Source organism: Halichoerus grypus, chromosome 2, assembly GCF_964656455.1.
Source record: "Halichoerus grypus chromosome 2, mHalGry1.hap1.1, whole genome shotgun sequence".
NCBI classification, from domain to species: Eukaryota; Metazoa; Chordata; class Mammalia; order Carnivora; family Phocidae; genus Halichoerus; species Halichoerus grypus.
In genome coordinates, this window is record NC_135713.1 from 134,881,375 (window position 1) to 134,896,080 (window position 14,706).

Below are 14,706 nucleotides of genomic sequence, written 5' to 3' on the forward strand. Positions count from 1 at the left end.
GCATTATCATTTGCTAGTATGGTAGAGTATAGTATACAATCTGGCTTCACACTCTCTTTTTTCACACTTCAAGTAAGTTTTATCACTCTATTTTCTATCCAGTCTACATATGGTGCTGTTATTCACTATTTTAAGATCACCATGTCTGTTCGTCACTGCACAGAGCTTTATGAGGGCTAGGTAAGATTTATATAATGTAAAACTTGGAATTTGTCGATGAAGAAATAAAACAAAACTGTCAGCCAGTTATTTTGTCCTTTACAGCCAAATTGCCCTACAGCCAATTAGTTACATGGTGAAAATGTTTGCAGCAAAATGCTTGGGGCAAAGATGTCTGTGGCAAAGATGCTCCCAGCAAAAATACCCCGAGGACACCATCTTCATCATCCACACACTCTGGAACCCCCATCCCTACATGGAATGTGTCCTTTCCAAGGTTATGAGACTCAATCCACATTGCCAAATCGAATAGGTGTTCTTTTGGCCCTCATCCTACTCCACCTCTCGGCATCCCACACTGCTTTCCACACCCTTGTTCGTGACATTTTCTGCAGTGTCTCCAGGCTGTCATTCTCTAGCTCCTTCTCCTCTAACCGCTAAATCACTTAATACCTCAGGGCTCAGCCTGCCATCTCCTTTTCCAACCCACTACTCATTCCGATGACTTTAAATATATATTAATAATGCACAAATATATATCCCAGTCCAGTCATCTCTCTTGAGATCCAGACTTCTATATTCGGCCTGACTTACCCACTTAGATTTCTCACAAGCACTTTGAATTTGCTGTGTCCAGAAAGGAACTATTGGTCTTAACCTCCAAAATCCTCCCCGGGGCTCCAGTCTTCTCATCTTAGAAAATGGCACCAGAGCACTTACTCAAGCCAGAAGTCTGGGAGCCATGTTCGACCCCTCCTCAACACCTCCAACATCCCAACTACCACCAAATTCTGTCTATTATACCTTATCTCCATCTTTGCTATCAACGACCTTGGCCAAGCTTTCATCTGCTCTCAGCTGGATCCCTGCAAGAGCTACACAGCTGATGACCTATGTTCACTGGGCAGCTTCAGGGATTATACTATTTCTACAGCCTCATCTTGTATGCCTGTCACCTCCTTCATCAAGCTCTGGCCTCTTGACCTTTGGCCAGAATGTCTCTTCCTCTTACTATTCCCTTCCCTCCCACATCTTTACTCTTGGCTAATTCTTTCTTACCTGTCATGTAGCAGCTGAAATATCACTTCCTCCCAGAGGATTTTCTCTAACCAAGATTCAAATGTCAACCTCCCATCATTAGACACTGTCATATCACAGTTTGGAATTCTTTTTTTTTTTTTTTTCATTTAGTCCTGCATTTATTAGGAAATTGTAAAAAAGATTAATAGATTTTGTTCACAGCATTTAAATAATTGACATCTAAAGCAGTAGTATTCAAATCTGGCAGGCCACAATTTGGAATTCTGTACTTATTTCTTCCATAAGAATAAAAACTCCATGAGATCAAGAACTGTGTCTTTTTTATGACTCTATATTTAGGACTCAGTCCACTGCCTAACAATAAATATTTGCTGAATAAACACACTTCTGTCCTCTGTCGTACTTAACACTTACACCTTTTTTGTATCACACGCATGCCATGTCTCTTAGATTTGAAAAGATAAGGTCTTTGGAATTAGAGCTGGCTCTGACACCCACTACCAAACCCACTGCGTGACTTTGGGCCGGTTGCTTCACCTCAGTCTCCCCAGATAGAAAATGGGAAAATCATATCTGTGTTATGGTAATATTCAAAGGAGATCATGCATATATAGTGCTGATCATAAAGGTACTCAATAAAAAGTCAGTTTTCTTTCTTCCATGCTTTCATATAAATTCCAAATGCTTCTAACCCGGTAGATGCAAACATGCACACACATTTGACAAGGTGACAACATGCATCCTGCCCCTTCTCAGTCTTTCTGATTGTGACATGCCCACTGAGAGTTTTGCCTTTAGAGAATGAGAATACTTAGCCATGGAACAGCATTCATAATGTTAAACCAAATATATAACTGTATCTCTAAATAACTGCAGTCTGTATTATAAGGGCACCTTCTCAAATATATCTGGAGGTAACACAAGAAGAACAGTATTTTTGACAGCATAGAGACCTGACTTTAAAAGAAAACGCCAGATGGCAGCACCAGATGCTAGAGATGTGTCTGATGGGATTTTAGTTCAAACCTAAACATCTAGGACGCCAAAGGTAGCTTAAAACTAGATTCAGAGAGAATCATTTACAGAAAAAGATGATTTCCCTAAAGAACACCTATTTTGTAATACAGTAGGGGATTTTTAGAAACAATGTTTCACATGTTACAAGCAAAATTCAAAGGAAATAACCCCAAGCATTATCTAACCAATAAAAGATAATGAGACCAAGGCTTCATTTTGGCTTGTAGTTACATTTAATTAACTGCTGATCTGTGTTCCAATTAGCCAGAAAGGGCCTGAAATCAAAGAATGAAAGATGATCGGGTTCTAGAAAAGGGCAACATTTTTTCCCAAATAAAAATGCTAGCACTAAAATTTATCCACTCATATTAAAATAAGGAGCAATAATGACCTCTATTACTGTACCCCTCAGCATCACTTAGGGAATTGCTTACTAAAATAGACAGTAGGCTTACTAAATAGACTAAAATGTAATAGACTAAATAAATGCAATATTAACATTTAAAAGGATAATCTATGGGTTTCCATATTACGCATCAACATTTCATCTGGGCTTATCACCACTTTTAAAATCTTGCTACGGTGGAGATTGCTTATGCAGGCTTTCCATTTTTTTTGGAGGAAAGAGACAAAGTGTGATTCAGCTCATGAAACCATATAATGCAGATGCAGCAACCCCAGGGCCGTCACACCTTTGAAATAAGGATCCTCACTCAGGGTTTTATTCCTCTGCTCCATACTGCTTAGCGTCCTTCAGAGCTTGCCTGTGAGATCAGAAAGGGTAAATTCATCCCTGTATTCTGGAAGAGAAGCAACGGGACAATTCAAGCGCATATGGTGGTTAGTGGGACAAGCAGAGCTAAAGCAAAATGCCTGCGGAAGTCTTGGAGAAGAACTCGTCTCAGGCGGTATTTATTTGTATTTAGATTTGATTGAAGGGTAACAGCACGGCCCATGTCATAAGAGAACGGAGCCAGTCTATGTTGGAGGAACATTCTGAGCGGAGGCATGTTTCCCTCTGCCAGCGAAACAGCCATTGTTGCCCAACTGGAGCGAATTGTTTTCCCAGCACCATGATTACGGTGCTGAAAATATTCTTCCTCACCTGAATTCGCTACGAGATTGAGCCCTCCGAGAGCATCAGGCAAGCTCTGATGCCGATCTGAAGTCAGACCCAGGATTCTAGATTCTGACTGACAAGAGAAGCAGCGCACATCTGAAGTGTGACAAGAACGCGTGTGTGTCATAACCAAAAGTCGGCTGTCACCGGCAGATGAAATATTGAAGTCTAATCGTGCACAAGGCAGTGATCTTCATGGGAAATGGGTGGTTTTCCATAATATCTCAATTTTGAATGATACAAAGAAATTGTACTATCTAAATTTCAATTGACACAAAGAAAGAAAAACAGCAATGGATCAAATTGTAACTGAAAGAGAAAACCACACCGCCCGGGAGACATTTCCGGCTGAAAGGCGGACTTCTAGGGAAGTCAAGTCCATTGCTTCAAGAGAACCTCTGTCTCTCTGGAGCCTACCAGTTTTCTCCATTTTAAGTCATGCAAGCTTGCTTTAAGTCTGGCAGCGAAAGGGACCCTATGTTGGATGACCTTCCTATGCCCTTCCCGAAAGCCTGTGTGGTCCCCAAACGGGCCAGCACACATCTAACAGCCGTGAGCGCCAACTTCCTGCTGACACGCGCCTCCTCGGGTCCGGGAGCAGGATTGGTGGTGCTGTGACAGAGCCACGTCCTCTAGATGCCCTTGTTCTGACGGACAGCCCCCACTTTGATCTAAACTCCCCAGTCACTGAGGGCCATCGCTGTGACCTCTCCTTCTGACATCTCCCCTCCAGACGACTGGCTGAGTCAGGAGGTGTCTTCCTGTGAAGCCGTGGGCCCAGGCCAACCTCTGAGCAGTCGTGACTGAGTGAGAACACACTGTGCTCAGCCTGTTGGCACAAAGTATGTGTTACAACAACAAGCACAGGAATCCTGACCACACTCTTCCCTATCTCGAGATCTGTGCTGAGAACATGTGAAGCAAATGCATACACTCAGGAAAACAGGGCTGCGAGTCAGAGAGCTAACGGACTTGCTGATTTGTGGCCCTGAGACATGGATTCTTGTGATCTCTGAATCCAGACCCCACACATTTTGGAAGAAAAGCAACAGGCAGGAGATGGGAAAAACAGATCATGTGTATGAGACCAGCCTGCTGTTCATGCCACACTTAAGAGTGTGGGTTTTGATTTCGGCACAGAAACTAGCCATTCTTTCTTCAATGTTCATCAGAAAACTTGCCCAGCCTCTCTTAGTCTGACTCTTGGGCTTTATGGTCATTGTCTTGGAATCTACTTGGAATCTACTTAACCAGTAAGTTTCTAATCATTTCATTTTAAACATGAAAGTGTTTAACTAGAAGGTTGCCAACGTAATGCAATAAAAAAGTAAGGAAGAAAAGTTGCAGTAAAAATAAAGGCTGCTTCCCGCCCCCGCAATCCCCAGTCCTTCTGGTTTAATCTTTTAGAATAGCTTGGATAACCTCAGTTTCCCCCACGCAGTGCATTAAAAGACAGGGGTGCCTGGCTGGCTCAGTCACTAAAGAATGTGACCCTTGATCTTGGGCTCATGAGTTGGAGCCCCACATTGGGTGTGGAGCCTACTTAAAAAAAAAAAAAAAAAGAACTATTCCCTACAGGTGGGGGGCTTTGGGTAGCAAACCATAGAGAAAAGATTAACCCGGGCTTAACGGCAGGACAAAGCACACGGACCACGTCTTGTGGGGAGCCACCCTCAATAAGCGTTCTTCTCCAGTTGTGGTTGATGGTGAACCTTCAGGTAAACAATACTTCAGCATACAGGTTGGGGAGCCACGGCGTAATGCTTATTCCCAAGTGCCCAAGTGGGGAGCAAAGCCTGCTGTCCAGCCCAAACACAGGCCACTGAGCAAGTGGGAACCGAGCACTTTCCGGAACCACGAACCCACACCTCATCGCTTTGGAGTGCGCCCTGGGGTTAATCGCCCACGTATCAGAATCACAGAAGTGTTAAAAGAAAACATGCTGTCTTTGAGGAGCGCGTCTATTTCTGTGAATGCTTCAGTGCCTAATTGTTGCTAAAGTCATTTGGGGTTTTTGACACAGATTCTATTTTAGTAAGATGAACTCAGCATAACCCGGTGTTGCCAAAAATGAATTCCTAAGGTAGATGACTAAAATAAACCGGTAATAAATATTGGCTGTTGGAATGGGAATTATATCTCTGCAATGTAGACACAGCATTAATGACTCATTTTCCAAAGAACAGTCTCTCCCAAGGATTACTGGGATGAGGAATCAGGGAAGAAGGACGTCCATCTCTCTTTCTTTTAGGCGGCAGAGTGTAAGAGGACTATAAACCCACCAGGCAGGGATGTTCTTATATCGACTTGGCCAACCGAGATACAGGGTCCGACGGGGTCAACTTGGACAGGATGCACTGAGGCAGACATAAGGCACTGAAAGAAACCAACCTAGGGGTTGAGGCAGCTGATTCTGGGGATAGTTTTCTCTCATTCCCCCGGGGGGTGGAACGTACCCATGGGTCTACCCAATGCATCTCATGTGGCATGAATTACCTTATCAGTCACCATGGGTGCTGCCATGTTCCTTTGCTGCTTGGAATTAGTGGACTCTTTTAGGTCACCTTTACTTCCTAAGGTCAAATTCTGAATTTCTGGCCCACGGGGTTGAGCTTTACAGCTTCTCTGGTGTACCAGAAGGCGGTCTGGGGCAAAGGTCCGGCCGCAGTTTGGACAGGGCTCCAGCTGAGCTTGACTTGGCCCCTCTTGGTTGGACTGTCCAGTGGGAAGTGGCTGAGGCTTCTGTGGGAGTGGTCGGCGGAGCTCCCTGGGGAGCCGGTCATTTTCTATTTTCCACTTTTCCAGGCATTTGGGCTCATGAATGGGAAGGGACAGAGTGCCAAACTCCCTACCACAAATGTAGCAGATGAGAGTCTTTGGTCGGGCTGGGATGCCCCCAGCAGCCTTCCTGGGACCAGTACGATCGTCAGAACTGCTGGGGGTTGGTGCTCCGGGCCTGTCACCCTTGGGCTTGCAGCTTCTCTGGTGCACAGGAAGCCGATCTGGTAGGAACGTGCGGCCACAGGATTCGCAGGGCAGCAGCTGAGACCGGGAACTCTGGAGCGCTGCTTCGTTCACTGCCTGCAGATTGTAGGACCCACTGCCCCCGAGAGGCTGTGGCTTGGAGGGTTCTGGCCTCCTCAGGTGCTTGGGCAACTTGCTGTTTTCAACCCGCCACTTCTCCAAGCACTGGGGTTCATGAATGGCAATTGACTGGGACCCAAATTCTCGGCCACAGATATAGCACACCCGGAATCCAGGCCTGCGGGAGGGGATCACGGGGGGGCTGGGCTGACTTCCCGACATAATTCTCCTACTGGACTGTTTTGAGAGTATCACCGTTCCAGGTCTCGTTTTCTGAGGTCCTGTCCTTATTTTTCCAACACGACTGACATGCTCTGTGTCTGGCAAAAGCCTAGAGTGGGAGTCACCACATAGAATGGCCTGGTTGATAAGGAAGGTGGGCTCTTTAGAATGGTGGAAACTCTGCTGCAATTTGTTGCAAACCCTTCTCTCCTTTCCTGTTTCCATTAAGGAGCAAGTCTTTCTGTAGGCTTGCTCTGATTTCAGGCCAGACTCATTTTGGGATTCTGCTCGGAGTGAAGGTTAGTCAGGTTGGCTGTCCTGGGGTTCCACATTGTTGCCAACTCCTTAGACTCAAGGACCGTGACTCAGAGCTTCATTGCAGGGCAGCGGTCTGGAATGCTGGAAAGTCCTCATTAAACCTCAGATGCCTCCAAGATCTGTGGGGGAAACATAAATCAAGAACTCGTTACACACACACACACACACACACACACACACACACACACATCCACACCCCTCTTAGATTGTAAGTTGATAAACAGCAGTAATTTTTTTTTTTTTTAACCTAGTATCCTCTTTGGCTAGATAGTAACTAGCACATAAGATTTGTTCAGTAAATGTTGAAATAAATTTGAAGAAAATTTTCACTATGAATCGCACTATTACTGTATTGAAAGTACTGTTCTGAGCAAAGGAAGATCAACAATTACAGTATGTCAGAGACACACATGGCCCAAACTGACAGAGGCATGGTGGTGAGACCCCGGAAGACAGAACTAAGACCTGCGATAATTAAATTAATGAAACTGCAGATAATATAGAAAGATCTTTTCCACTCCCTTAGGGATTCTTAGCTTTTTAGTGCTGTGGATCCTTTCGATAGTTTCTCTGAAGCCTATGGCTTTAAAGGCAAAAAACAAAAATCTTACTATCACAAGTGAAACTAATTTTATTGAAATAATTGATCAAATATCTTTGGTCATAATATCTATTTTATTCGAGATATAGTAATAGGCCACACTTAATGAATGCCCATTAGCCTAAGGTTAAGAACCCCTGCAGAAGGAATTCAATAGTGAATATTATGAGTATTATCAGGAAAACCCGCAGAGGGGGTAAACTTCTTATAACCTACCATGTATCCACTTTTCTTTATTATGGGAATGGAGTGTGAACAAATTGGGGCCATAGATGTCAAGCCAAGAATGCAACCCTGGCCTATACCCTTCCTGGTAAATTATCTGTAGATCTTCCCAGGGATGAAGATGCTCAGATTTCGCTTGATGTTCTTTATATTCTTTATATAGCTATTGTGCTTAATTCCTTGTATTATCTCTCTTATCTGTATCTATATCTATACAGATAGTATAGATACTAGTTAAATATTAGATAAGACAGATAATATACAATTAGATAAATATTATCTATTTATATATTATAGTTATATATTACATATTATTATATATAGTATATAATAACTATAATATGGAAGATAGATAATATAATCTGTTATCTATAAATATACTTTATTTTTGTATATTATATATTATTATATTATATATTATATTTATAATCTATTATTTTAAATTATTTCAAATTTAAATTATTTTAATTATCAATAATAAGTTATTAATACATTATTATATTTAATCATATATAATTATATTCTATACTAGATATTATGATAAATATTATCTATCTTCAAAATAATTTTTGTAAAAACATGGCTCATGATTTTCTCAGACAAGCCAGAAGGGCAGGTTGGTAAAATCTCATCATGGGCAGGAGGCTAAGGAGTTTTTACCGTGGGGAGAGGCATGAGTCAGTTTCACCCAGGGTAAAGATTATTGTCTAAGCCCCAAGAGAGATTACTGTCAGACGTCTTAGGGCCTCCTTCATTTCCTGAAGGGGGATTCTGTCTGGATGAGAGGCTCCGTATCACCAGCCCCTCATCACAAAGGGAAAAGCGCCTGACCTGAGGCTGGACCCTGCAGACCACAGCAGACCCCTGAGTTCAGGTGGCACAGGGACTGCCTGCTGGTAATATCACAAAGACCAAAAGAGCTGTAAGACTTATGCCTCGTTCCTGTATTTTGGTGCCAAGGAAGGTCTGAATCTTTGCAAATAAGACTATGGGATCAGCTCTGGCACAGAAAAGCAAGCGATTCTTCATTTTGACAGATCCTAAGACAGTGATATTAACACATGTGACAAAAGAATGCATTGGCCCCAGGATAGCCAGCACAGAAAATGAAGCTCACAGAAACCAAATGTGTCACCTGACTGGCACCATCTGAAAGAGAAAGTGGATCTCAAAAACACAAGGAATCTAGGAAAATGATTTCATTAGGTTTTTATCAGCACATGGGGGAAATAACCCCCAAACCACTCTGCTTCTTTGGTTCTGGCATCTTGTTTACCAAGGATCCTTATTTTCCTTTCCCATTCTCCTTCATACCAGGAAGCTGCAGATAACAAAAGGACTTAAGAAGACATGAAAAATCAATGCAATTAAATAACCTTACTTCCCCTAAACTTGCTCACAGTTTCTCTCTCTGTCTCTCTCTCATACACACACACACACACAAACACACAGACACACACACACTGCTCCCAGCTGATCAGAGTACTGGGGAGGCCCCATAACTTGACCCAGCAACTCCTATCTCCCTTAGGATCAGGTAAGAAGACTAATAGTTACTGAACACCAACTATGCATCAGATATTGTACTGATTTGTTATATACACAGTTTCAATTAATTCTCAGATGAAGGCAGGTATGATTGTTTCAGTTTTATAAGTGAAGACACTATGAGTCAGAAGACAGTCCGTTTTTAAATGACAGAACTGGGAACCAATTCCAGCTCTCTTTGGCTCCGGTAGTCAGCTCTTTCCATGATTCATTCTGCCACAAATTCCACCAACAGAGCTTCTTCTCTTTAGTTTTTTATCCCGGTTTTAATGTACGATTCATATGTCTCACGGGAAGGTAACCAAGGTCCCACCGGCCTTTGTGTGGCCCTTGAGGAGGAGGAAGAGGTGGAAGGGAGGAGGAGAACAGGGCGCAGGTGGAGAAAATCCTCTGAGATGGAAAAAGCAGGAGAGAGAGACACTGGGGATATTGGAGGCAGCATTTTTTCCTGAAGCACCAGGGCTCATTTTTTATTTTGCTGGAAGTGGTTTTCTCAACGACGTTGTCCCTCTGCAGCTTGTACAACACGGATCCTTTTCCTGATTGCACCAACATCCCTAGGCGTGGGGACGGGCCAGGGGGACCTGGGGTGGTATAATGAGTGCAGGGTGAAAGCAAAGGCTGCCCCAAGAGGCCAGATGGTTGCTCCCTTTGCAGCCCCTTCCCCGGTTTGATTAGGGATAGATCTTCATGCACATAAGCATTTTTCTGCTATTGATATTTTCTCTGCAGCAAACATGAGAGCATCATCAGATTCCTAACCGTATCTTCATCGTTTTTTCCACCATCTCTTTCCTCCTCCAATGTCCTCCTGAAATCTCTGTCTTACTGTGCTTAAAGTTATCAAAATATGAAAGATGAGGTAGCCGGAAGAAGTGAAATTTTGGGGAACCGCAGGGTTGAATGGAGAACCCTGCGATGCTTCTTTCCACCAGTGATTCTGGCCAGGCCTAGCCCAGCCAGAGGCTCTCCCCTATATGTTAGTTCTAAAAGCACAAGTACTGGAAAATACTAAATACGTGTAGTTAAATCACTTAAGAAATTGGCTTGCCACGCAGACACATCATAAAGCAATGTTGCGAGTTCATAAAGAGAACTACTTTGCAAAGCCAGCCAGCTCTACCCCAAGCAACCGTGGAGAAACGTTCACCCCAGTTGGTCTGAATTATTCATTTTGACCATATTTGCACACAGGATATTTAAAGAATGTCTTGGAAGGCATCACACTTTATCAAGATGATGCCATTTTTCCAAGCCCTTTGGGGTTCACGAGAAGGGAGAGACACTCACAAAGATGAATATAATAACCATGGAAATCCAAACCCATCTTGGCATTAGGAGGTGTTTCCCTATCAAAGAAGAGGGGGCTGGGGAAGAGCACAACCAAAGGATTAAATCTTTTAAAAGTAAATTTAGTCTTTTGAAACAAAATAAATGTATGTGATGCATGACCCTTTCCCTGTTAGTATAGAATCCAAATTCTTTAAATGGACAAATGAATAAATAAGAAAGATGGAGTTGAGCTGGTGCTGGCTCTGAGCGAAATTATAAAATAGAGGAGGTTTGTCTTTAATATCCTCCAACCACCCCATTCAGCAGGCTCCATTCTCCCCTGCCTGGTGTCCTCATATGCTCACCAGTCTTCCTTACTTTTGAAACACCACTTTCAAAAAGGAGCTGATAGACTTATTCACACCAAGCCTTATGATTGATGAGGTAATATCCCTCCCACAGTCTGGCAGAGACAACTGGTTTCCCACCAGTCATTATTTTGCCCAACTTCCTCAAATTAAGAGAGCCCCAATTTTTAGCTGGGCACATGATTTCTCAGCTACAAGTCTGCAGGCTCCTTTGCAGAATTGTGTAAGACATGTCCACAACCTGCTCCTCTTTCCTTCCTTCATTCTGATGCTTAAACCATGGATGTGATGGCTGGAGCTCCAGCAGCCATCGTGGACCAGACTATGTTTATGTGACCCCTGACATGACGGAGCAGACACTTGGATGGACTTGAGTCCCTAATAATGGTGGAGTCACCATACAAGCTCTCAGGTGTCACCCTTAGCCTTAATTTACATAAGAGAAATAAATACCTAATTGTATTTTAGCCATTTTTAAAGAGTCTTTTCCTAGCATAAAACCTATAACTAGAACCTAATTCTAAGGAGATACAGTTGTATTTTTTTTTTTAATTTTTTTATTGTTATGTTAATCCCCATACATTACATCATTAGTTTTAGATATAGTGTTCCATGATTCATTGTTTGTGCATAACACCCAGTGCTCCATGCAGAACGTGCCCTCCTCAATACCCATCACCAGGCTAACCCATCCTCCCAACCCCCTCCCCTCTAGAACCCTCAGTTTGTTTTTCAGAGTCCATCGTCTCTCATGGTTCTTCTCCCCCTCTGATTTCCCCCCCTTCATTCTTCCCCTCCTGCTACATTCTTCTTCTTCTTTTTTTCTTTCTTAACATATATTGCATTATTTGTTTCAGAGGTACAGATCTGAGATTCAACAGTCTTGCACAATTCACAGCGCTTACCAGAACACATACCCTCCCCAGTGTCCATCACCCAGTCACCCCATCCCTCCCACCCCACCCCCCACTCCAGCAACCCTCAGTTTGTTTCCTGAGATTAAGAATTCCTCATATCAGTGAGGTCATATGATACATGTCTTTCTCTGTTTGACTTATTTCGCTCAGCATAATACCCTCCAGTTCCATCCACGTCGTTGCAAATGGCAAGATCTTATTCCTTTTGATGGCTGCATAATATTCCATTGTATATATATACCACCTCTTCTTTATCCATTCATCTGTTGATGGACATCTTGGCTCTTTCCACAGTTTGGCTATTGTGGACATTGCTGCTATAAACATCGGGGTGCACGTAGCCTTTCGGGTCCCTACTTTTGTATCTTTGGGGTAAATACCCAGTAGTGCAATTGCTGGATCATATGGTAGCTCTATTTTCAACTTTTTGAGGAACCTCCATACTGTTTTCCAGAGTGGCTGCACCAGCTTGCATTCCCACCAACAGTGTAGGAGGGTTCCCCTTTCTCCGCATCCCCGCCAACATCTGTCATTTCCTGACTTGTTAATTTTAGCCATTCTGACTGGTGTGAGGTGGTATCTCATTGAGGTTTTGATTTGGATTTCCCTGATGCTGAGCGATATTGAACACTTTTTCATGTGTCTGTTGGCCATTTGGATGTCTTCTTTGGAAAAATGTCTGTTCATGTCTTCTGCCCATTTCTTGATTGGATTCTTTGTTCTTTTGGTGTTGAGTTTGATGAGTTCTTTATAGATTTTGGATACTAGCCCTTAATCTGATATGTCATTTGCAAATATCTTCTCCCATTCTGTCAGTTGTCTTTTGGTTTTGTTGACTGTTTCCTTTGCTTTGCAAAAGCTTTTTATCTTGATGAAGTCCCAATAGTTCATTTTTGCCCTTGCTTCCCTTGCCTTTGGCGATGTTTCTAGGAAGAAGTTGCTGCGGCTGAGGTCGAAGAGGTTGCTGCCTGTGTTCTCCTTTAGGATTTTGATGGACTCCTGTCTCACATTGAGGTCTTTCAACCATTTGGAGTCTATTTTTGTGTGTGGTGTAAGGAAATGGTCCAGTTTCATTCTTCTGCATGTGGCTGTCCAATTTTCCCAACACCATTTGTTGAAGAGACTGTCTTTTTTCCATTGGACATTCTTTCCTGCTTTGTCAAAGATTAGTTGACCATAGAGTTGAGGGTCCATTTCTGGGCTCTCTATTCTGTTCCATTGATCTATGTGTCTGTTTTTGTGCCAGTACCATACTGTCTTGATGATGACAGCTTTGTAGTAGAGCTGGAAGTCCGGAATTGTGATGCCGCCAGCTTTGCTTTTCTTTTTCAACATCCCTCTGGCTATTCAGGGTCTTTTCTGGTTCCATACAAATTTTAGGATTATTTGTTCCATTTCTTTGAAGAAAGTGGATGGTATTTTGATGGGGATTGCATTGAATGTGTAGATTGCTCTCGGTAGGATTGACATCTTCACAATATTTGTTCTTCCAATCCATGAGCATGGAACGTTTTTCCATTTCTTTGTGTCTTTCTCAATTTCTTTCATGAGTATTTTATAGTTTTCTGAGTACAGATCCTTTGCCTCTTTGGTTAGATTTATTCCTAGGTATCTTATGGTTTTGGGTGCAATTGTAAATGGGATCGACTCCTTAATTTCTCTTTCTTCTGACTTGTTGTTGGTGTATAGGAATGCCACTGACTTCTGTGCATTGATTTTATATCCTGCCACTTGACTGAATTCCTGTATGAGTTCTAGCAGTTTTGGGGTGGAGTCTTTGGGATTTTCCACATAAAGTATCATATCATCTGCAAAGAGTGAGAGTTTGACTTCTTCTTTGCCAATTTGGATGCCTTTGATTTCTTTTTGTTGTCTGATTGCTGTGGCTAGGACTTCCAATACTATGTTGAATAGCAGTGGTGATAGTGGACATCCCTGCCGCGTTCCTGACCTTAGGGGGAAAGCTCTCAGTTTTTCCCCATTGAGAATGATATTCGCTGTAGGTTTTTCATAGATGGCTTTTATGATATTGAGGTATGTACCCTCTATCCCTATACTCTGAAGAGTTTTGATCAAGAAAGGATGCTGTACTTTGTCAAATGCTTTTTCTGCATCTATTGAGAGGATCATGTGATTCTTGTTCTTTCTTTTGTTAATGTATTGTATCACGTTGATTGATTTGCGGATGTTGAACCAACCTTGCAGCCCAGGGATAAATCCGACTTGGTCGTGGTGAATAATCCTTTTAATGTACTGTTGGATCCTATTGGCTAGTATTTTGGTGAGAATTTTTGCATCCATGTTCATCAGGGATATTGGTCTGTAATTCTGCTTTTTGATGGGGTCTTTGTCTGGTTTTGGGAGCAAGGTAATGCTGGCCTCATAAAATGAGTTTGGAAGTTTTCCTTCCATTTCTATTTTTTGGAACAGTTTCAGAAGGATAGGTATTAATTCTTCTTGAAATGTTTGGTAGAATTCCCCTGGGAAGCCATCTGGCCCTGGGCTTTTGTGTTTTGGGAGATTTTTGATGACTGCTTCTATTTCCTTAGTGGTTATAGGTCTGTTCAGGTTTTCTATTTCTTCCTGGTTCAGTTTTGGTAGTTGATACATCTCTAGGAATGCATCCATTACTTCCAGGTTATCTAGTTTGCTGGCATAGAGTTGCTCATAATATGTTCTTATAATTGTTTGTATTTCTTTGGTGTTGGTTGTGATTTCTCCTCTTTCATTCATGATTTTGTTGATTTGGGTCATTTCTCTTTTCTTTTTGATAAGTCTGGCCAGGGGCTTATCAATCTTGTTAATTCTTTCAAA

General features: G+C 42.5%; 1 protein-coding gene across 1 annotated transcript; it reads right to left on the minus strand.

Annotated features, from left to right (window-relative positions):
* Positions 1 to 5,815: 5,815 nt before the first annotated feature.
* On the minus strand, positions 5,816 to 6,868 carry ZNF474 (zinc finger protein 474). Its single transcript, XM_078066420.1, has one exon. It carries the CDS (start codon positions 6,866 to 6,868, stop codon positions 5,816 to 5,818), a length of 1,053 nt encoding a protein of 350 aa, XP_077922546.1.
* Positions 6,869 to 14,706: the final 7,838 nt, after the last annotated feature.